The sequence below is a fragment of the Pseudopipra pipra genome, chromosome 4 (genome assembly GCF_036250125.1).
Source record: "Pseudopipra pipra isolate bDixPip1 chromosome 4, bDixPip1.hap1, whole genome shotgun sequence".
NCBI lineage: Eukaryota > Metazoa > Chordata > Aves > Passeriformes > Pipridae > Pseudopipra > Pseudopipra pipra.
Window position 1 is genome coordinate 26386269 of NC_087552.1, and position 23371 is coordinate 26409639.

General features: G+C 42.5%; 1 protein-coding gene across 2 annotated transcripts in view; it reads left to right on the top strand.

Moving 5' to 3' along the window:
- The first annotated feature begins 322 nt into the window (after positions 1-322).
- TET2 (tet methylcytosine dioxygenase 2) overlaps positions 323-23371 on the top strand; it is a 71617-nt gene continuing 48568 nt past the window's right edge. For both annotated transcript variants that reach the window (XM_064652032.1, XM_064652033.1), the window contains exon 1: positions 323-439. In XM_064652032.1, coding sequence (XP_064508102.1) covers positions 410-439 — 30 coding nt within the window. In that variant the 5' untranslated portion in view covers positions 323-409. The remainder of the gene's footprint in view (positions 440-23371) is intronic.

Consider the following 23371-nt stretch of genomic DNA (forward strand, 5'->3'; position numbering starts at 1 on the left):
CGCGGGATGTCCCACGGGGGGCGGCGGGGGCTGGCGCTGACGGGCGCTACCCCGCGCCCCGCGGCACCGCGCGGACCCGCCGGCGAAAGCAGGAAAGGCGGGGGGGAACCCCCAAAAGACCAAAAAAAGGCGTCAGCAGCCGGGAAGAAAGCCCCGCGCGGCGGGGGCCGGCGCTGCCCGCGGTGACGGGGCCGCTGACGGGGCCGGGGGCGCCCCCGCGCCGCGTGCCGGGGGGAGCCGAGGGGGGGCCGTGCCGCGCGCGCGGGGCGGTGCGCGGGGCGGGCGCCGACGTCAGGGCGCCGCGCGCATATTGATGCGGGGGCCCGGCCGCGCTCGCCAAGGAGCAGAAGGAAGCAAGATGGCGGCGCAGTAGGAGCGGGGAGCGCGGCGCCCGGGCTGTGCGTGCTGGATGTCGGCGAGGCTGAGGGACGCGGCTGAGGTCAGAGCGGGCTTCCCCGCGCCGGCCGCCTTCTCCGGCGCGCACCCCCGCGAGGTGTCGCGGGGACCGCGCCGCGCGGCGCCGCCGGGGATGGGCGAGGAGGGGGCGCCGCCGCGGGTCCCTCAACATGGCTGACTGACAGGGCCCCCTCCCCGCGGGGCCGGACCCGGGCTTCGCCTCGCCGCCCCTCCCCGCGCCTTTGTCTGCGCACGGGGACGGCGGCCGGAGGCGTCCCGGCTTTGTGCCGCTCCCCGGCCCCCGGCGGACACAAAGGCGGGCGCAGCCCCGGGGAGAGGGGGAGAGAGGCGAGGGTCGTGCGGGGCTTGGCGGGGGCGAGGCGGCGGGAAGCGGAGCGCGGTCCCGGGCGGCTCGGGAGGGAGAGGTGCGGGCTCGGCGGGGGACTCGGTGCGGGGCCTCCCTTTTTCCGTGCAGTTATCCAACACGCGCGTTTTGTCCGCGTTGCTGAACCCCGCCGTCGGGGCCACTTGCACGATGTGGCCACGAGATGAAAAGGAGAAATCACTTTCCCGAGCGTGTTCCCCTAAAATAACGCTGCCGGCGAGGTCGGGCTTGTTCCCCGCCAGATGACAGACAAGAGCAACAACCTCCCCACGCCTGAGTCGGACGCGGCGGTGTGTAGTTGTGCTCGCTCGCATCGTGGCGTTGACCGGCGTTAAATCACCCCTTGGACACCGGCAGCCCCGAGTTAAAAGGAGGCTTTTCGGCTCGCGGTTTGAATCTTGGAAATTCGGCAGACTCTTTTCTGCTAAGTAATTTTCCTTTTCGGAGTGAGGTGAAGGGAGAAGTGATGTGCTCTAGCGTGCCTTTATCGCAGCCGAAAATCTCATCACAAGATTTGTTTTCCATGATGAGCGGCGTGCCAATGTGCGAGCTTTGAGCAGTGATCAGAGGCACTGAATATCAGTTCGGCATCATTTTCTTTTTTGTTTCTTCTTTTCGCTGTGAAGTTTAAGAGTTTCAGAGATGAGGAGATACTGTCCCTAGTGAAAGCAGGTCAGTGGGTGTTGTTTGTCGGCTAATGAGGCCATTCTATTCGCATGTTAATGGCAGGTTGACTTACTGCAGCAGGGGGTGAGTGCAGTCACACGTACATTCACTCGCGTATCTGCATGTGTATTCCACTACGGCACTTTCTCTGGAGGTTGTAAAGTGCAAAACAGGACGTGGTTGCCGAAGATACTCAACAGAGAGATGTCAATGGTCTGACTAGTCCTGTATAAGCTCATGTCTAATAGTCATGCATAAATTGGAGTTGTAGAGGGATCTATCTGACTGCTGCTCTTAACACTTTAAAAGAATGTACCCGTTTTGGATTTTATCCCGCAGAAAAAAAAGCAGCTTGGAACCAATGAAGATAAATCACTGTTGGGCAGTATTTTGTCTCTTTTTCTCACGGAAAGTGAATCCTGCCAGTGAAGTCAGAAAACATTTAAGTCGAGCAACCACGGTGTAGGGAGGAGGAAAAAAAGGGAGGGCAAAGATGTGGAAAATAAGAGTGCTTTGGTGGTAGGACTAAACTGTTCACGTGAAATGAAGAACTCAAGTCATCCTTCAGTGGAAATAGTTCATTTTGGGAAGTGACTTAAAAAAAAACAACTCAGTGAATGCATCCAGGGAACCTCAGAAAGTGGTTTTCTATTGCCCATTTCAAAACTAATTCTTAACAAATCTTCAAAAGAAGAAAAGGTTGAACGGGAGACACTGAGGCTCCCAAATTTGCCGAACTGTCACTCTTTGTAGTAAGGCTTTTAACGAGGACTTTGGCATTGTGCTGATTCCTGGCTTTTAGCCAGGAAACTGGTATTGTTTTGATATAGTATGCGTGGTCCTAGACTTTGCCATGTCAACATTGTTTAAAGAACAAGAAACGTGTGCTTGCTGAGGAGTTATTATGACGGACAGATTTCCAAGGTCTCTTGTTGGCACCAGTGCTGCACTGGGTAACAGAAACAGGAGGTTGTAAATGTTTTGGCTTCTGCATGCAGAATCGGGAGACCCTGGAGCTACTGCTTGAACGGGGATTTCAGCTGCCAGAGTTGGATGGGACTGTTCCTTCTTGCCCTGGGCACTTCAGATGCTGCTGGGACTCTGTCTTCCATACAGTTCCTTTAAATATTAGCAACAGCCAGACAGCGCTAAAGAAAAGAAAAAAAGACCAACCAAAAACCATCTCATCAGTTTTTTGAACAAGTCTGCTGCTCAGATGTTGAAAAATGTGAAGTTTGGGTTGGATTAATGCTACCAACCCTGTTCAGGATTACAGGGAATGCTTCACTTCTAAGTTACTTGCATGGACAGTTTTTTTCGGTGTGCCAAAGCAGTGACTTTAAATCCCTTGCTCCATTTAAGTCTGAGGGGAGATGTTTTGTGCTTCTACAGGAGCCAAATAAGGTCCTTTTTAAAAAGCTGATAATTTTTCAAGGTGGAATTTCAGAAGAGGTGTCAACTTTGGCTTGTCATATTGAGTGACCCCTCTACCTCTCTCACTGGGCTGCTGCACAGCAGCACTAGGCATGGTAGCAGCATCTGTAAGCCAGCTTCACAACTGGAGCCTGAAAGTGGTAGAACAAAGTTGCCAAGTTTCAAGTAGAATTGGTGGTTATATTGGAAACTGTGCTGGAGAACACAACCACAAATGATTTCGCCAAATAATATACAGTATTTATTTAGTCCAGCTCTCTGATTGCTGTTAAGGCAGTCAGCCAGCAGCAGTAAGTGTTGTGACATCATTTTGAAAGGAAATGTGCTGGTTCTGAAATGGAGTGGGATGTACTATGATTCATTATAAAAAAAAAAAAAGAAAGCTGTAGTCTGAACAGAGATAAAGCATATGACTGCATCATGGCTGAAAGCCAAAAAGAGAATTATATGAATCAATCACACTTGAAGCATTATTCCCATCCCTTACGCCATAAGGCAGTGAATACCATCTTACTCATTTAATGATATTCTGCAGCAAAAATATGCTTTTGAGCACTGAACAAGTAACTAGTAACAAGTTGCCATAGTTCTGGTTGTTAGACTGCTTGCACGTTCAATTTGCATAGCTTGTCCCAATATCCTAGATAATAAAACCTTACAAATGGAAAGCACCATGAGTAATCACCCTCTCAGTCACCCATTGAAAAGAAGTCACTTCTGCCTTCCCTTAGGATAGATAAGTCTATTTTAAAAAAAAATTATGTATGGAAAAATCACCCATTTTGTCAAGGAATTGCTCTGTGGGTGGACACAGTGGTAGTGGGGTTAAGGAATAAAATTCTGAACCTCTAGCATCAGCTGGACTAATCCCAAGGACAGCTGATGACTGACCCAAAAAGGTTGTTTTGATTAAAATATTGAGAACGTGCCTTGCATTACGTAACAGGGAGTAACAGAAGGAAGGTAGAGAAAAATAAGGTTTGAGAAATAGAACAGCTAACTAATTTCACCCACATATCTCACACTGTTCTTGAAATGAAGAAAAAAATATGCTCTAACTTATAGGAGGATCAGAAAGAGTGTTCTACTAGTTTTTCATAGTAAAGGATTTTAAATCTGGGGTCAATTTAAAGAAAGTTGCCATGCTTTGAAAAAATTGAGAAAAAACATTAACGAATAAAAGCCATAAAGATTTAAATTCCTGTCTGTCTTTTCAAGTAGGCTTGTTCATCTCTGTCAAACACCTTCCAGAACTCTGAATCATCTTAGGAACCTGAACAAAATTCAGGCTGTCCTTAAAAAGCAAAGTTTTCTGTGGAGGTGTGGATTCCAAGTTGGAGTGCTGTTGCCCTGTGACATACATATGGCAAGAAATCCCAGTAGGATTATTCTGACAGATAAATAAAGGCTTCCAGTATTTGACATAATTCCAGGTGTGTGTGCTTTTCCTCTTGCTAAAAAAAAAAAATAAAAAATAAAGGAGGCATTTCTATTGCAGTGTGGAAAGGAATAGGCTCGTTCTATGCTCAAGTTAAGCAAGAAGGGATAATTCAGCATTTTAACCCTAATTGAGTACAGAGATTTGTTAAACCACAACAGACAGTTTCAAAGAAGTAGCAGAGAAGTGAGCAGGTGAGTGTTTAGATAGCTAAGATAACCAGGAATAGCTCAATAACCAAATACCCCTTGGAAGTGTCTTCCCCAGGTACAGGGCAGTAGCCCCTGCACTCTCGTTACTGTGATGCAATTTAGACAACTTGAAATAACCTTCACATGTTCTACAGCGTTACCTCTAACCTCAAATATATTCCACGCGGTTTCCCAGCATATGAATATTGGTTTCACCAGGTGTGTGCATGGTGAAGGAGAAGTTTCTAGGTTTAGGCTGAATTTTTTGCAGATGTATAAAGAATAACTTCTTTACTCTATGTGAGCTACCTTGTCCTTAAATTTACATTTCAATGACTAAAGTTTAACCAACTTCTCTGCCTAATTTCCTTTCTAATAATGCATAAGCAGTCCAAGTTTGTCTTCCAATGTCCTGGCGTGAGCTACTTTAAGTCACATCATGTTGGGAAAGGATTTGGCTCCATTTCAGTAAAACCCCGGCTTACCAAGTGGGTAGACGTTTAGGTCAGGACGATGACTCTCCATGTGGTTGCGCGCACGTGGTTACAGTGTTTACAAACAGTGTCCCAGCATCCTCGGCAGCTGCCTTGACGCAGCCAGTGAGGACAGAGTTCTAGGAATGTCCCTGGTCCTCGCGAGCGGCGGAGGAGGGGAAAAGAAATAAAAAAATGCACAGTTTTAAGAACCCATATCGCAGTTTGGTTTTTGGCTGAGCTTTCTGCATCTGTGTTGCATTCTGGATCTCTGGGTCCTTTGTCGGATGCCGTTGTTTTTTCCCTCAGCACTCGAACGCAATCTGGGCTGTGTTGACGTGTTTGTCTGGAACGGACTGACCTGAACTATGAGATGGGGGTTAAGGGAATTGTTGCAAAGGTTTCAAATTATTTTTATGCTCCTCCTTCCCTTTTAAAAAATTTTATAATTCAATCCCCAAAAGCTTTTATGACAAAACAGCTCTTTGCAATACAAGAATCCCACTCTAAATGGTTATATATTTTTTCCTTAATTAGGCATGACTCACTGCCTGTTAGGATACTAGAACAATTCCCTTTTAAAGAACAAAAAAGAAATCATGAATCCTACTAACTTTATAAGTAAAATCAAATAGGTGAAAGTCTTTACTACTTAATTAGACATGTTGACACAAAGAGGCGTTGCTGTTACGAAAGCTGATACCACTGTAAGGCAAGTTTTGGATCTCCATTCGACACAAGAAGCTTGCTGGAGATTTCTTCATTTACTCATCCAAATGAATAACGCCACCGATCTGTTGTTCAAAAAAAAACCCCAAAGGATCAGGGACAAGTGGTAATAGTTACCGGGGATGCCTTGCACAGATGAAAATTCTGTGATTATGTGAAAACGCACTGTAGCTGGTCAGAAGCACCCAAGTGGCAACGTGTTTCATGCTCTCCCCTGTGGACCTAAACCAAAGCTGTCAGACAGGTTTTAGTCTCCAGAGACACTTGAAGCTCTTGCATGCACTGTGGGACTTCGTTGTCAGATGTTCTGCTCCTCATCCAGTCTCATGAACGTTTTTCAGACTTTCTTATGCAGCTTTGCAGCAAGTGCTCAGAACAGTGTGCAAAACACATCGCTTGCCTTACAAAATGAATCCTAAGATCTGTTTTTAGCTCATAGGGAGGAAGCAGTTGGTACAAATGTCTCTTCCATATTCTGAATTTGTCTAGATGAATCATAGTATTCAGTCATGCAACAGAGTATGAAGGCTGATCCACAGATCTTGTTATACCCATGGCTTCTGCCAGCAGTGGTATTCACATTGGTCGCTTCCATTTTATGTTAATGTCTATTACATCACTGTATTGTTGGTATTACATTGCAGTGTTTTCTTGCTCACCTGTTGTCTCATTTGTGAGACACAATTTTTGTCATATCCATATCCATTGTTTCCTTACTGCCTTTCCTTTTCTTTTCTGACTTCTTTTTGACCCACAGTTCCCATTATTCTTGCAGCAGCTGGCTAGCAGAAGGTAGCAAGTGAGAGTAAAGAATATATGATAGAATATGTGACAAAAGTATTCCTGAGTTTGTACTGAGTATTTGTTCCTTCTCTTGCCACTTCTGGTGCTGTTGGAGAGATCAAAGGGTAGACATTAACCCCGGGCCTGATGCTGGAGGAGAGTTTTGCCCTCGACTTCAGTGTCCTTTAGTATCTTTCCATATTTGTCCCTTTGCATGAGAGACAACAACTGTTCATGCTGCACTCACCCCCATTTCATGCCCCTGGTGGTTTTTTTCATCTTTGTTTAATCTGTTTGTTCTTTCAATGCTACTTCACTTGTGTTTGAAGTCACATTCTTTGAAGTTATACAATTTTTATACTTGCCAAAGGACACAAAACTCTTTCAGCTCTTATGTAAGCAAAAAGGAGAAAAGAATGATTGCATATTTCCTCTTGTGTGCAAGTAGCATTACTGTCCTGCTCACAGTAAAATGAGGAAAAGGAATTGTTGCAGTAAAGCAGGAGTTTCTTCTCCCAAAGTTCACAGAAGTGAGATATTTCTGTGAAGCTTGAAGTGCATGTACAGCTTAATAAAAGGAATGCCATTTATTCCTAAAAGAGAGCATATGAAATCTGGAAAATACATTGGACTCTCCTGTCCCTGGGATATAGAGAAGTTGGGGTGAGTGTATGCATGTATTACAGACTTTAACATACTTTCAAGTTACCAAATTTTTGTTCCCTCTGTACTCCTTTGCTTGCTTGTCTGTTTGATTTCAAGTTTGTCTGCCCAGAAAGCTCTGAATTATTACTAAAATGGCAATAGTAAAAATCAAAAACATGAAATCTGAACAACTAGAAGTGGTCAGATTTAACACTTATTTAACTTAGTATAACTAGTAGACATTTTGGGGGAAAGAAAACCTGTGCTAGTGAGCTTCCATTCCATGCACAGTTAGTTGCAAGTGTACACATTACATACCCAGAAGCAAGTGAAAATACTGACCAAATAGGGGAAAACACTCTTTATATTTATAAAGACAAAAAAATGCAAAAACCAGAAAAATACAGCCTTTCTGTTCTCTGTTGTTTCTATGGTGCTCTCCATATTCTACATGGAACATTTGTTTTCCTTAAGTTTAGACCTGTGCTTTTCTGCTTCCCTATAATCCTTAATGCAGAGAAGAAACTTCCGTAGGTGTGAGAAGGCAGTACAAAAAGAAAAATTGTGCTGATCTGGGTTTTTTTCTCTCTGTTACTGTGTGTAGTGCCCAAAAAGTGAGAGACCAGGCAGGAAGACACAGATTTCTATCAATTTTTCCACTATGCCTATGTGTGCAGTTGACAATATGTTAGGTATAGGTGGCTTTTCCACACCCCCCCCCCCCCCAGTGTTGTCAGCTGGCTTGTGATCCTGCAAACTGATGGCAGCCCTTGCCATCTTCACAAAGCCCTGTTCATTTTCCTTGGGCTCAGAGAACTGTACCAGAGGCACTTGTAGAAGTGAGGCACCTAGTCAGCCTATATTTTGTAGTAACTGGAAAAAAAAAAGTAAAGTAGTTTTGGAGCTATTCTTTTCTTCTTTGAGGGGACAGGGAGAGAAGTGGATGGAAAGGCTAAGAGGCAGGTATAGAAGCTAAAAACTGATTTTTACTTTTAAAAAAACCCCAAGTTTTCAAAGCAGTTGCAAGTTGACATGTATTTTCCAATAAAATATAAAGTCTAGCTGATGGATTGGAAAGAAGTTTTACCTCTGGAAGAGTGAATCTAACTACTATGCTTTTTCTTGAAACAACTAGCTCGTTGAAGATCCTCTGTTGGACAAGCTGAAGCATGAGTCTAATTCAGGATGGCAACTCTGATGCTTCTAAATATAAGGAGAGTGGATGGAGTGAAATTAATTATTGCACATTAGGAGGCACCTCATATCCCAGCCATGAAACAGAATCCCACTGTGCTTGAGGCTGTACAAACATAAGCCATTTTTGTTCCATTTTACTGTTTAATTCAGTAAAGGAGGCAGGGAAAAGGGGTCTGGCAGCACACAAGGGGTCAGAGTGTTAGTAACTCTTGCGTATAGCAGAGGCAGGCAGCTCCCTTCAAAAAAACTAAATATTTGCAGTAAATAAAGCAAAGCTGCTATTACTGCCCGCTCTGTGTACATATGTCTGTATATGTGTGTAAGAGGAGTTCCTCACCAGCACTGCTGCAGTCTTTTCCCAAGGGTGCTAATGTTAATGAGCAGGCAAAACACGAAAAGAGTAAGAGAAAGGGTACAAAATTAATAAGAAACAACTGAGAGCCAAAGCACACGGAGATCACGCATTGTGGTACAAACCCTGCTGGAGTAATTCATTTCAGTGTCTTTTTTTTTAACCCTAAAAGACCTACAGGAAAGCTGTGGTATAGCTAGGAACTGAACCCATATCTCCTAAACCCCAGTGCTTTACCCATGATACCCTCCTTCCTGCTCATTCAGAGGTTTACAGATAGTTTTCTCTGCTTACTAAGATAACAGAAGTATCAATTTTAAGCAACAGAAACTAGACACTTTTCACTTTTTTTCAGAAGTTGGTTTTCAGTAGCATTTTCTGTTTATTGAGGTGTTCTCTTTTTGCTGCACAAACCTTCAGACCTTTAAATCAGCAGTGCTCATCCAAAACAACTTAGCAAATTAAAATTAAATAAATCTCCTCAGGGAAGAGGATGGCTCCTTTTGTGCACTGCTTTGCAGCATTGTTTAAACCCCACTCCAAGTGAGAAAGGGTGCAGGAAAGGATGTTATCTCCATTTTACTGGCACTGTAGATGTCTCCATGCACCTCCAAACAAATAATTAAAGTAACAATAATTAAAAATAGTATGTTGTGTCAGTTAATCACACTGTGTGAAAGAGTTATGTAATGTCATTTCAATAAGTAAGTATTCTGATAACTCCCTTTAATGCCCTCAGTCCTCCTAATCATTCAGGCAAGATTTCCCACAGTCTGTAAACTGTTCATGTACATCAGCTTCAACCTAGGACACAACTCCCATTTGATCTGTTTTACCAATTAAAGGTGTGTCAGGGTTCACAAGCCCTCATGTTGGCATCATACTTGGTAGCAGAGCTCAAAGGAGGGGAAAAACCAAAACAAACTTTAATTTGTTGTCAGAAATCTCTCTGCTGGAGATGAGATGCACAAACCTGTGCAGGTGACACAACCTTAGAAGCATTCATACCTTTCTGTGTAACAGTCACCTGTTATCTCCTAGACCTGAATTGGAGATGGTAAGTTTTAATGTCTCCCTCTGGCCTTTGAGAGTTCCTGTGCTGCGGGTGATAGTCACAGCTCAGCCTGCCTGGTGCAGAGTGCATTTCACCAAGGGCCTACCCTATTTAACTTTAGCACATTCACAGACTTGTGATACAATCCATGATAAAATGCATTTGAAAATAAAATCCGATTGGTAATTTAGCTCATGCAGCTTCTCTGGATGCTGGCAGAGGCAGTTGACCATGAAGGACAGATGGATTTTTCCCTGCTATGTTTAGGGATCCAATAGCACTGCAAACTACTTTGGAAGATGACGGAGTGGGGGCATTCGCACTTGCCTGCCCCGTTGCTCCCCTCCCTAGGTTTGGAGGTTCAGCCAAGCTCCTGTGCACATGGCCCTGCTGTTTACAAACACGCTCCCAGGTGTCCCGAGGCACAGCCATGGGCTGAGGGTGCCCCGCTGCAGGGCCGGGTTCCCTTCGTGCAGCTTGCGAGAGCTCCTGTTTGAGCTCCTGTTTCTCACCCATGCTTGTGGCTGTGACAGTGGAGAGTGCCGGCTTGTTTGGGTTTGCTCATTTTACATTCAAGCAATATTCAGGCCGGGGTTTTAGAGCAAGGTTGTCCACAGTGAGTCAAAAATAGAAACGCCATTGCTCGATAGAGTCGTAGCACTGGGGAGCGCTAGCTAGATATACACAAAGCAGCGAGGAAGGTACTTTTCTGCTTTCCAGAGACACTGCTGGGGAATTGGGTAACATTTACAGTAGGGCAGGATTTCAAAAAGCCTGTGGAAATGAATGGGCACATTTTTTTTCATTTCCCACTAACAAACCAGGGACCGCTTTTTGTCCGGGTTTAAGAGATGGGGCTTAATGAAACACAAGTAGTTTGGAGCAGCTAGTATTTGAAACCACAGTTGCATTATCACTCGGAGAAGACTGCCTTGGTTTTGCTTTGTTTTAGCAGGCCATTGGCATACATCAAGAAAGAGGTTTGAACAGCTGTGCATTGCTGCATTAAATGGCCTCCCATAGCTGAGGCACAAAAGACAAAGCCTGCTTCTTTCCAGCCGCTCAGCTAAAATTGTATTGACTTACTTTTGCTGCTCTCCTCACCAGTTCAGAGTTCAAGGACTCATATATCTACTGTACCTTGAGTTCAGATAACAAGATATAACTACATGGAGGGAAACAAACAGAAAAGTTCCTGTTCTTCAAAGACGAGCATTTTTCTGTACTTGTTCCCCTGTTTTGTTTCGGGGTGTGCACAGTTTATTTTTCTCCTTTTGTTTTACTCTCCTCCCCACTCACCCTCCCTCTCACCCTCTGCTGTGTGCACACCCTCTCCGAGCCGCCTCTCTGGCTTGCCTGGCTGAGAAACGCAGACTCAGCAGGGACTGGTAACACTTTAACTCTTTGTCCTATTCTCAGCTCTCTCAGCAAAGGTCAAAGCAAATGAGACAGCTGCACTTGAGACAGAGCTGCTATAGGAGAGAGAGGTGTTGACCACAGACTGTATCCCCTATCCCACTTTTTTTTTCCTTGAAGCATATAAAGTGTATGGCCAGGGTGATATGAAACTTTGCATAGGTTTGGGTGGCTGGATCTGCTCTTTTCTCATTAAGAGGAAATGAAAGACTCGTGACTTTTGTTTGTACTGGCCGTATCATGCAACCTCTGCTGATAAACAGAAATAATTTAGGAGCTACTTCCTCAAATGCCTGAAACGTGGTCCTAATTTCATCAATGCAAAGCCAGCAAAAAGCTATTACAGACACGAAGTCTCGGTTATGTGTCTTTGAAGTAATTTTGGAAACTGTGGCAGTATGCCCTTATACGGTTCTTTTCCCTAATAGCCAGAGTTTTGCATTGTGTTGTGGGACCATGTGGACTCCAATTTCAGTGACTTAGGACAGAAATCGGTTTTATTTTTCTCGAGAACAATTCAGCGTTGCCATTTGCTTACCACTGAGAGATGAACCTGCTGGGCCATCATCAACATTAGCACATGTCCACATGTGCCACGAACAGGAAGAGGGTTCCCCTTTGCCCTTCAAACCACCCGCCGCGGTGTTCCACAGGGCTGTGAGGGGTGCGCTCCAGCGGGAGAGTCGGCGCTAGTTGGCTTAGCGACATCGACACTGGTGCCAAGATTTACCTCCCGTCTTGGCACTCCAGGTCATGCTGGTGTCTCGCCACGTGCTTACGCACACATGGCAGCAGTGTTTACAAACATGACCCCAGAACTCTTACGGGCAGTTATGAAAGAGCCAGCAAATGCCACATCCCGCGCGCCAGGGTGACCTAGATTGCCAGTGCTGGGAGTGAATAGCGAGGCACTCGTACTGAACACAGGCTGAGAGACGTTCAGGGCAGATGATTTGCTCCCAAACTCTTTTGAAATATCATTGCCACCATGAGAGCGTTTTATACCATAAACTAAAAATAGCTACTATTAGCTAGCAGGAGCGGCGGATAAGTGATTCAGCAGCTTGGGGATAGAACTGACTGGGTTCTTTAGCACCGTAAGTCTGTTGAACTAACTCAGAAAGTACATAAAATTTTCGAAACGGGAAGGAACCGCAAAGCTGACTTACTTTGGCTAAAAGAAAAGAACACTGCATGATTGCGTGGTTCCTGATTGACCGTTCCTTTTTTATTCCTTTATTAACACTTGCACTTGGGCACTAATGAATGCTTTGTAGTCAGGATATAACCATCCATTTAGGAAAAAGATGCCTTAGTAGTTTCAAAATAAACACCTCCGTCTACAAAATATGAATACCACTCTATGACTGACTTAGTTTTTTTGACATGGGCCTTAGGGGAAAAAATCATAGCTGAAACTCTCCTTTAGCAAACCAAGGACTGTATGCTCAACTGGCACATGTCCATTATCTTCACATGTATATTTTTTACAGTAGATGTCTACTTCCAAAAAAAAAAAAAAATCCCTTCTTTACCCTTGAAGTTCTGTAAAGACATTTGCATTCTATGCCAAATTACTCCAAAGCAGTTTGCTTCCTAGAAGTTAGCAGTTTATACTAAAGTGGAGTATATGGGCAGACAACTAGTTTTTGACAGATTCTAGCATTCTTGGTAGTTGTCTCAGAAATACATTTATGTGGAGGAAGACAGATTCTATAACTGTGAGTAGTTTCCAAAGATAAACAGAGCTTTCTTGAAAAAGCTGCTAAATGAGCAAAAATAACCAACACTTGTTAATAAATCAGTTCCAGGTTTCACTTTTGGAATCAAAGAATTTAATCTCAGCTTTGCAAAAGCCTACTAAATGATGAAAAATTCTTTTTCTCCTCTCAAGTAGAAAGTTTGACCTTTCAGAAGCAGATGAGATGGCAAAAAGATGGTAGTTCTATTTTATATTAGTTGCTATAATACATCTCAGTGTTTGTAAATAATCATAATGACAAAGCCCATGGGAAAGACACACTATGAGCTTCTCCATCCCTCTCCTCCAATACAGTTCAATCCCGTTACTGAATAAAACTTGTAAGTATAAAGCTAGTCCATAGTCTTCATCTTTTCCAACCATACCCATGGCAGGTCTGCATTGGAGTTGTCAGAGTTTATGCAGACTTTTTTTGCTATGTAAACAAAACAAAACAAAACTAGAGAGGCTGACACATGTCCACTCTGGCCTGGTCACTAACTCATTTCTTGTGGTCAGACAGCTCTACTCCGAGCAGATGAAGTGCTCTGCAGGTCAGCCTCTAACCCATCACTGGTTTTGCCCAGTCTCCTAGCTATTTTTAATCTTGCATTGAGAATGTGAGCAAATGTACTTGGTCAGTTATTGATGTCATTTCACTGCTGAATGTTCATTACAATGTTCATTACACTGTATATAATGGGCCTAGAAATAAGAATGGAAGTACTGAAAATAGGTCACTGCTGTGTTCCTATTTTAAGAGCTCTTTGTAGCATTTCTCCTGCCTGAGGAAAGCAAATCCACCTTACTGTGAAACTGTACAAGTATGGGCAGACTTGGAGAAAGGAGAATTAGAGCCTTAAAGTAAAATCATCCCTTAATGTTTATAGCTTTCTCTTGGATACGTCACTGTACATCTTCTGGAGTCTTTCTTCAGAAGCCCTGAAGCACTTTTTAAATTGTTCTTAATCAGAAAGTACTGAGGTTTATAAGGACTGGATTATTAGTATTTATGATGTCTGTGGGCTTCACCAGTACGTTTAAACTTAACCAGTGTAAGATCCATACAGATACACAAATTCTATCTGGTGCATCTTTGACTCAGAGAATCTTCTTACTGTTACTGTTTATGATATTTTCTTATGTTATAGAAAGAGCTTCTTTCAGCCACCCAGTGAAGAGAATATAAGGGAAGAAATGCTGCTTATGATAAAGATTATTTTATCCCATGCTTTCGGTTGGATCAGGAGGGAAGGAACACTGTAAGATTACCATTGTAGCTACAGGGTGAATACTGCCATTGTGTCAGTTTAGATGAGTATCTCAAAATAAATACAGACTCTGTCATGGGTTTGTCCTCTAGGTAAAAAAGCAATGGAAATCTTGTTTAACAAGTTCAGCAAAAGGCACACCTAAAGTTTAATTATGTCTTCAGATGCATGGGTGCAAGTCTTACTAAAGAATTTTACAACTCCCAAAGAACAGACTTGGGACTTTTGATTTTTCTTATACTGAGATTTGGTGATCAACAGTCATGACAGTGCATAATTTGGGGAAGAAAATCCCTTGGCATAATAAACAACTATTCCTGGCCATACCTTTCTCTGCCATATGTGTGTGTGAGAGAGAGTGAGAGATTATTCACCAGTTTATAATTTGCTGCCAATCCCCCTCTTCCCTCACCCTTTTGAAAAGCCAATCTGCCAAAAAAGCAGGGGAAGTGGAGAAGAGATGAAACAGCACCTTGGTATTTACCTGAGGGATTTGTCATTAATGTCTTTTGGAGCAGGGAATCTTGGATAGGATCTGAATTGCGCTACCAAAATTTGCAGCACTGAGTGAGGCAGTGGGAGGACTTCCTGACCTGAGAGGTACACAGACTGGGGTCACACTGTCCCTCTGTCTCTGTTACTCATTGTTTTCTCAGCAGAAGATGGTTCCTTAACAGACCAATTGCTTATTGCTTTTGTGCAGAGAGAAGACAACTTACAAAACACCTCCTTGACAGTACATTAAGTCACATTAACAACTGCCCACAGCACTCAAAGGCAAGGTGGGAACATGCAACCAACCTGCAGAATGTCTGCTCAGCAGAAACCACAGGCAGAAAATGTTTCACATCACCTTAAAAACATAACAAGTCCTGTTAATTCAAGAGTTACAAGAACTATGATGTGTGCAAAAGAGAATAGAAACAATGAAAGAAAAAAGCAGCATTTTAGATTTTTACAGTACTGAGGAATGTAGAGGGGGAAATGCCCAGAGATGTTCTTAGGAAAGCAAGAAAATAACACCTTACAGAGTAAGTTTAAAAAAAAAAAAGTTATCTGAGCCATACCAGCAATGGCTTCTTCATGTTCACAGGATTAAGCCAATGAGATGCTGAGGTTTCTTCCTGTGTCTTTCAGTCGTACAAGAAACACTACTGTGCTTTGCCCACCAGCCTGACTTTGGCCATGGCCAACCTCCAAAGCTTCAAAATAGGATGAAACCTCCATTTCTAATAGTCAAATTATACATCAATAAAAGAAAACAGCCTTTACTATTTAACAGGCAAGCTGCAGAAATACTGATTTATGAATTCAATAGAGATACACTGGAAGCAGCAAAATCAGACCTTCTCTTCTACTCGTGTTCCACTATCCTAGCAGCCTTTTTTTTTCCTAATTATTCGTCCTTGCTGAAGGTCCACAAATGTGGAGAGTATGGTTGTCTCAAGCACAGCAAATACCATGAAATTCCATGTAAAAGAATGTCATGCTCCAGTGTAAAGTTTTGATGTGGAAAATTTAGGTTAGTTTAATTTTCAGGGGAAGAGTGGCCAGCATGTTTCCTTTGCGAGCCTCTTTATGGTCTGTGCAAACTTGCTTGCACCCTTATCCAGGAAAATTCTCATTGGGATATACTAAATAGTATTTCCCTGTACCAGTGCACAGCAGTGAGAAAGATGGACAAGTTGTTCCTAAAAGTTGTATGAAATAGCCATGGAAGAGACCATTTATTCCATCTTCTTCTCCCAAGTCAGCCAAATCATAACTGTCATTTTGACAAATAGTTGGATAATCTGCTCTAGAAGACCTCTGCTAAAGGAGATTCTGTACTCTGCCAAGTCTTCTCATTTTGATGAACATTTTTTCCTTTTGGACAGATATAGCATTCCAGTTGAAGCCCTGCCAAGGCTTGAGAAGAAAGGTGACAATGTCTGACAAAGCCACACAAAGAGGACTTACAGCCTGTGCAAAAATTGCCTTTTTTTCTCAAAAGGACTCACATAACTGTTCAGCTTGATGTTTAGTGTAACTCCAGGAACTCCTGTTCCTCATTCAGTGTTTGTGCTTACAATTGTTCCTGCCTTTTGAGATGCTGCCCTTGGGTTTTGTATTCGAGAGACCTCAGAAGAACTTCAGAAAAAAAGCTGGTGTGTGAAACAGAGAAGTTGGCGTCATCAAAGAGGAGGAACTGCATACTGGGGGAATCTTAAAATAAGTAATTACACATTTTTGTGAGGGTCTGGTGATCCATTAGACTGTGAATTTTTTGGCCAAGGACCATGCCAGTGTTATCTGGGCACACTGCCGCTATTCCATGCATGATGCAAATGCTCTCTGCCGCAGAAGATCTGGACAATATAACGAACAGCTTAAGTGTAGGCACTTGCTCAATGTGGCAGTTACGAGAAGTGGGAAAAACAAATCCAATACAGTACTTAATCTTAGTATTATTTATGGGTTTGTTAAACTGTCTTTGTGGATGAAGATAGAAACGTTTGAGAGAATGCAAAACACTAGAAAATATTTCTCTTGATCTGTAGTGCCAGAGGTGTGTGGTTTACCCATTGGGAAAATCTGAGTTCTCCTATTCTTTCTTGTTCCAGTGAAATTTTCAGATGTTCCCATGTATTCTGACTCTGGGGTCCGGGCCTCAAAAGGGGCAGCATAGTATGAGGGAGCAAGAAGTGGAACACAGTGAAAATAACTCTGGAGTGTAGCTAGATACCATGGGCTAAAGGCAGAGAAGGGGTCTCAGGAGCTTACCTTTGGCTCTCTAGCACAGTTTGAAGAAAGACAGTATTTGAAGAAGGTAACAGCCAACGGATTTCAAATTGCTTAAAGGAAACAAATATGACGGGTGTGCTTAATCTAAGGACCTTGCTGTCACAACCTGCTGCTGATGCAGGTTCTTTGGAAGGTGGCAGGCATTTCTGTGAATTAGGACTGTGTCTAGGCACCTGCTCCTTAGGATACAAGTGATAGGGGGTTTAAGTCTCATGGTTCTGGCTGTGAGCTGGAGGTTGCTGAATGCATTACTGAGTGATTATACATTTCTCTGAGGCATTTGCCCTTTAGCAGACTATGATAAAAAAAGACAGTTATTTGCTTCAGTGTGGCACCTCTCAGCTGCTGCTGGCTCTTCCCCTGCGTGCTTCCTCCTCCAAAGACTTCGTACGTCTGAGAGTACTGCTACAAAAACAGGGTCCAGAAAATCTGTTATTAGGAACATACACAAACTGAACACCTACCCCAGGAAGCTGTACTCTTCATTTGTTTGTAATTGCAACATCCCAGAAAGTTGTAGTTTATGCCACTAGCAGCTAGTGTGGTCACAATTTTTTTCTAAAGCGGTGGCATGAACTGTTAAATTATCTAAAAAGAGCAAACAAGTGTGGGGTTTTTTTCAAAGATTAGATTGAAGGAACAGGAAAAAGCTCTATCCTGTAGTTCTCTCTTCTTGTCCTCTTGTTTCTAGTTTTAATATTTAATGAACATGTGATACTGTTTTAAGCTAGTCCTGATGGTCTTATGAAGTTAGTATTTAAAGCAGATGGCTGCAGTGCTTTAATAAGATGGTTACTATAGAAACACAGCACTGTGAAAGCAATAGTTTCTGTATTGCATGGTTTCCTCACTAAACATTTTAAAGACTCCTGATCTACATGTAGCAGGCCCAAAGAGGACTAACCAAGAAATGGAAAAGATAGTATGCCTGTATGGAGTATTTACTTCAGCTGGGGTCCACTTAAACCTAGCTGGATAGCTAACATTTTTGTGGATTGCTAAAGAGCTGCTTTGAAACAACATGAAACATGAGAAGAGAGATAAGCAAAAATATTGATGAAGAGATGACTGTGGGCAGGAGACAGATCATTGCAGTTATCTTTTTTTAGAAGGTGAGTTGGACTTAAACATTAATACAAACAAATTTAAAAGCGGAAAAAACCCCCACAAACAGTTAGCTAATACACCCAAATATTTACTTTGCAATACCAGGCTTTTTGTTTACATCATCCTTGCATATCCAATGCTGCCTATCAACACACTTGTTGCAGCCTAGTGCATGGGGAAGGACACATTGTGTACTTTCAGGGATTTGGGGTTTTTATTACTGCTTCTAGTTTTCTTTATTCTGCCAGAACTGCTTTAACCTCAAAGTACCTAAATTCCTCTGCATTTGCCAAAGAATTTTATAGGCTATGACACACACTTTAGAAATCCTTTTAAAATGTTAATTATATATATGAATGTGAGTTTGCACTAAATCAGGATATTCAGGGGGGTACATGAGAGTCTTTTTGAAAGAGTTACTAGTTCTGCTGTGCAGAACTGGGCAGGAAAGTGCTGCCTCATCTGACTGTGTCTCTCCCTCCAGGAAATTTAGAAGTAGTTTTCAGCAGTCACAGAGGATGAGTACATGGAGATACTGTTTGTAGAACTGTGGAAACTATGAAGCAAAGAAGGTTTCAAAGTAACACTAATCTCAGGTAAAGGTAGCACTTGTGAGAAATAAAATCTATTCCATAAAATGTGGGCATCCTGCAGAAACTCATATATTGCAGTATAGCCAGTACAACAGTGCTGACCTGGACTAGGTTCAGAGGGAACTGGAGATAACCTGGGCATTTTCTTTGTTTTATCCTTTCTTTTGTTTCTTTCTGTTCTCCTGAACTCAGCAGGTGTTTGTGCTTGCATGTTTTTGCACTTTAGAACACCTAAACTGGGCAGGTTCAGTTGCAGGGTTTGCCTGTGTTATGAAGCTGAACACATCATCATTTCAAAAGAAAGAAGGGGAAAAAAGCTGTGAGAAATGCTCAACTAATAGGGTTTTCCTCTACCCCAAGACTTAATTTCTTTCATTGGTTCCTGTTTCTGTATGGTCATATCTGAATCCTTTATGGGCTTTTTCTATGACTTAAAACTTTCAAAGAAGGAAAACCACATATGGTCTAAAACACCTTCCACCTTTGTGCTTTGTCACTATGGCCCTCACCACTGTCATTCTCTACACACCAAAGTACATCTTACCTACTTTGCACTGCCCTTTAGTTTCCTTCCTTGGAAACATTCAAATATTATACCTCATCTCACTTGTGAGGCTTAGCCTGCCTCAGTGCTCATTGTATTTCTCTCACGCCTGTAAAGTATTACTGTGAGCAGCACTGCCCACAGCTCTGCAAGTTTAGCAAGTCTGGAAGTCAGAGGTATTCCCTGCCCTGCTTTACATACTGTCTGCTTTGGTTTAGATGTATTTATAGTGCAGTAGTAGAGCTAGAGACAGATATTCAGAAACGAATATCAAGCCCTTATTCATGACACTATGACATTACATGATCCTTCAGTACAGCGTTCATGCTCCGTGGAGGAGGAAGCTCAACCTCAGACTTACTCCACATGCACTTGCACATACATTAAACACACAGGCACAGCACACAAAAACAGACATCTCTGTCTCTGTTTTCATAACAGGAATATTTTTAGGCATGACAGATACTGTGAAGGAACTCTGCCCAGCTGCACTCAGGATGGATGAGGCAGGCTATTTTAGGTTATTACACAGCAGTTCTTAAAAAAGAAAGCTTTGTAACATTCAGGCAAAAGCTTAGCAGGGAAATCTGTCCCTCAGACACCAGCAAGAAGAGCTATAGGGGAATGGGTAGCCCTGTGGTCTGTATGAAGATTAAGCCCTGGACCCACTCAATGGCCTCAGGAGGGCTTGCTTGATCCATGAGCACCTGTTTCCAGTCCTAGCCCGTGACTGCTGCTCCACGCAGGATTGTGGTCCTTGCGCTGAAAAGCTCTTTTCCCCTTTTCCCTTCGTTAACAATAACACACACATGAGCACTTTTACACAGTGGTCATTAGTTAATCTCAGAAGTAATGTCATTGGCTGCAGTGAGATCACATGTAAGATCTTATATGCATCCAGGTACGAAACTCAGAATATAGCCCTTTAGGAAGAAACAGATAATAGCGAGGGGAATCATAAGCCCATTACATATCCTTACAGTGTCTGAAGACATTACTGTGGTGCATAAATACCACATAATTATTTTTTCTGTATAGACTTTAAATTATTTGTAAATGCAAATACTGGGTAGAGGCACAAAGCTCAGGTACTGCACCAAGTGAGACAATGTAAAGTTGAGAAAATCCTTGCAGCCTAGACCTTAATATTCTGCTTTTATAGTAGAATGTAGGAGTTGGAAGAGGCAGAAAGTTCTTTGTAAGATGATAACAATAAAATACTCCCCAAACCTAGGCTTAGCATGGCTTGTAATAGGGACATTTTGCCACTTGTCTGTGGTGACATTGGCTTTTTCTTCACACAAGCAGAAGTAGAAAATAAGTCTGGTGATCACAACCCCTGGGAGATTATCTCATAGCACTATCTGCGTTAGTCCTAAAGGGCTGGAAACCTTTTACATTGATGTAGTCATAATTAAATGTGATCCCACTGCAGACAGTGGAACTATTTGTGGAATTAACTAATCACTGGTATGAGTAAGGGGCTCACAAGTCAGCCAGAAGTTACTGTGGGAAAACCTCTGTGGGTTAAACTGAAAGATGTTGAGAAATGTTGATATTTAAATGGCAGACACAGTAGCTCAAGAACATGGGGAATAAGCAACTCTGCTTCTAACATTTCCTGGCATATGACAGTTTTGATAAGGGGATTACTCTAAACAAAATTCTCGGTCTCACGTATGTTCATAAATTTAATCAGACCAAGCATAAATGGAAATTTACAGTCTGCTTAACTTTCTATTTAAATCTCTCTGATATGTTCCCTTTGCACACCTGTTTGAAATAAAGTGTGAGTGGAAAGAACAACCTCATTATACAAGATAGGTGGCTGTCTCTGCCTAAGTTGCCTTAGTTACTTAGAATTTAGAGTAATTTTTTACTAGACAACTGGTATCCATGTGTGGAGAATGCTTATTAGTGGGTACAGTGGGAAACTGCAGGGAGGGGGCTACAAGAGGATACTGTAACCTAAGTAGCGTGAAGACTCTCCACTAGCTAAATCTCATAAATTGCTATGATAATGTGCATACATAATCCTGTCCCAGTTCCATCTGTAAATTATATTTTCTTCAGTAAAACTATACTGTTCACTCTTCTAAAACCACAATTTTGAATATTACAAGCTAAGGGGGTTACTGCTGGTAAGCAGGACCTACCCTCATAGGTGAAAGTGTGAATATCAAGTCCCTAAATGTGATTTCACATTACTTTTTCAATATATTCTGTGTTTGATTTCACATTAACTTTTCAATATATTCTGTGTTTGCTAAAGGGGTCTTAAGTTTGTTTAATTTTGAAAAAACTACATGCAAGGGGGCTGAAGATCCTTACTATGAAAGAAAAAATTACTATTGTGTGGTAAAATTGAAGGCCTGAAGTGGCAGCTGACAGATTCTGGCATCACAAGGATTACACAGCTGTACCCACCACACCTATCAGCCTGACCGAGTATACCACAACCCACCAGCTATGTTCTGAATTACAGGCACTGCATATGTGCTGACACTCTTTTTTTTACAAAAATTCTAAAAAGACCTTCTCACAAGAAGATGTAACCACATGAGAAGACTCTATTAAAAAAAAGAAAAAAGTATGCTCTGTAAATGACCCTGCCACACCCCCATTAAAATGGTGCTTTTTTGAACTTAATCCTAAACCCACTTAAGTGACTGAAACAAATCTGATTTCAGTGGTCTTGGAATCAAATCATTAAGTTTCATTAAGCAAATGCTGCCTGAGTGCCCAGGTGCAAGTATATGAAGAACTCTATCGACTTCTCAGTAGAAAGCTCTCATTAAATTCCCACCTGAATTGTGTTTGTAATGAGCCAAACAACCTTTGCGATCAAAGTTTCTGATTATTTTTATTTTAGCAGCAAGCTTGCCTGGACACTGAGTATTCTGGTTTTTCTGCCTGCTCAGTTCTCCCCTTCTCCTTCCCCCTTTTACTCTGTTCTTTTCCTATCAGTATGTGCCAGTGTACTGTACACTGTGCAGTTCAATTGCCATTTATCTGATGCAGCTGAAAGCCTAGATCTTTCTCTGTAACTTTTATGAGCCAAGCTTTAAAAGCGTCTCCTTCTCCTTCTCCTCCCCCTTCCAGATCCCTTCAGGGAAGAAGCAATATGAACAAGAACATGCACAGATCTCTCAAGAATACAAATTATGTTCTGAACAGAAAGTTGGCTCATGCATGTCAATTACTTGTTACAAAGAATAAAACATTCACCTATAGTTAACCTTTAGAGGGAATGGAAAACATAAAGTTGGTTGCTATATGCTTTTTACTGAAGTGGCAACTGGCAGGATGAACTGTGGAGGGGAAAAAAAGTTGCTCTAGAGAATTCTGGGAGAGTAATTTTGAGCCGTCAGAGAGAGGGAGAGAGAAAAAGTCTCACAGCAAAGGACAAAATTGATTTGTTGCCAGGGTGTGCAACATGGGAAGAAGAGACATGCTCAGCAGTGGTGTTTAATTGTCCTTTTTATACTCACTGCACTGTCTGTAGTCAGGAAAAAAAAAAAGCCCAATCCTGAGTCAACTAATGCAAATGCAGAGGAGTTTGGCCTGCCTGATCTGATGGCCCTGCTTAAGCTCAGTGCCTTTGTGTGTTAATAAAACACCTGTGGTTTTGGTCCCTAGGACATGTGCTGTAAATCATTTGCCTCTGAGCATGCTTGTTTCTGGTGTATCTATTAGTACCTGCCTTTTCAAAACTCTTTTGCGTATTCAGTTTTGCCCTTTATTGCATGCTCTCAAAGCAGTAGTATCTTCAGGAGAAGACTGCATTGGCCTGCAGTGGCACAACTGATGGTCTGTCACTCTCATTAGACAGGATTAGCATACTCCATGACTTACTAATGTAAACATCTGGAAAAGTAATAACTAGGAGACCAGGGGAATAGAAGTTGCCTGGCCAGAGTTGAAAGCATCAGAGCTGATGGACAAGACAGTGAAACATACTGCCAGCAGAAATCAGATAAATATTTTTTTACGAAGATGCAAAAATACAATTAGAGTACATAAGTTAGAAACCTTTTTTGTCCAGTATTAATGATAAACTGAACTTCAGTTCTCTCCTTGCCTTGAACCCATGCTGCTCCACAGTGCTGGGGAGAACAGACCGACATCCTTTGCACTGAAGGGTTGTGCTGTAGACCTCTTCATACGTGGCA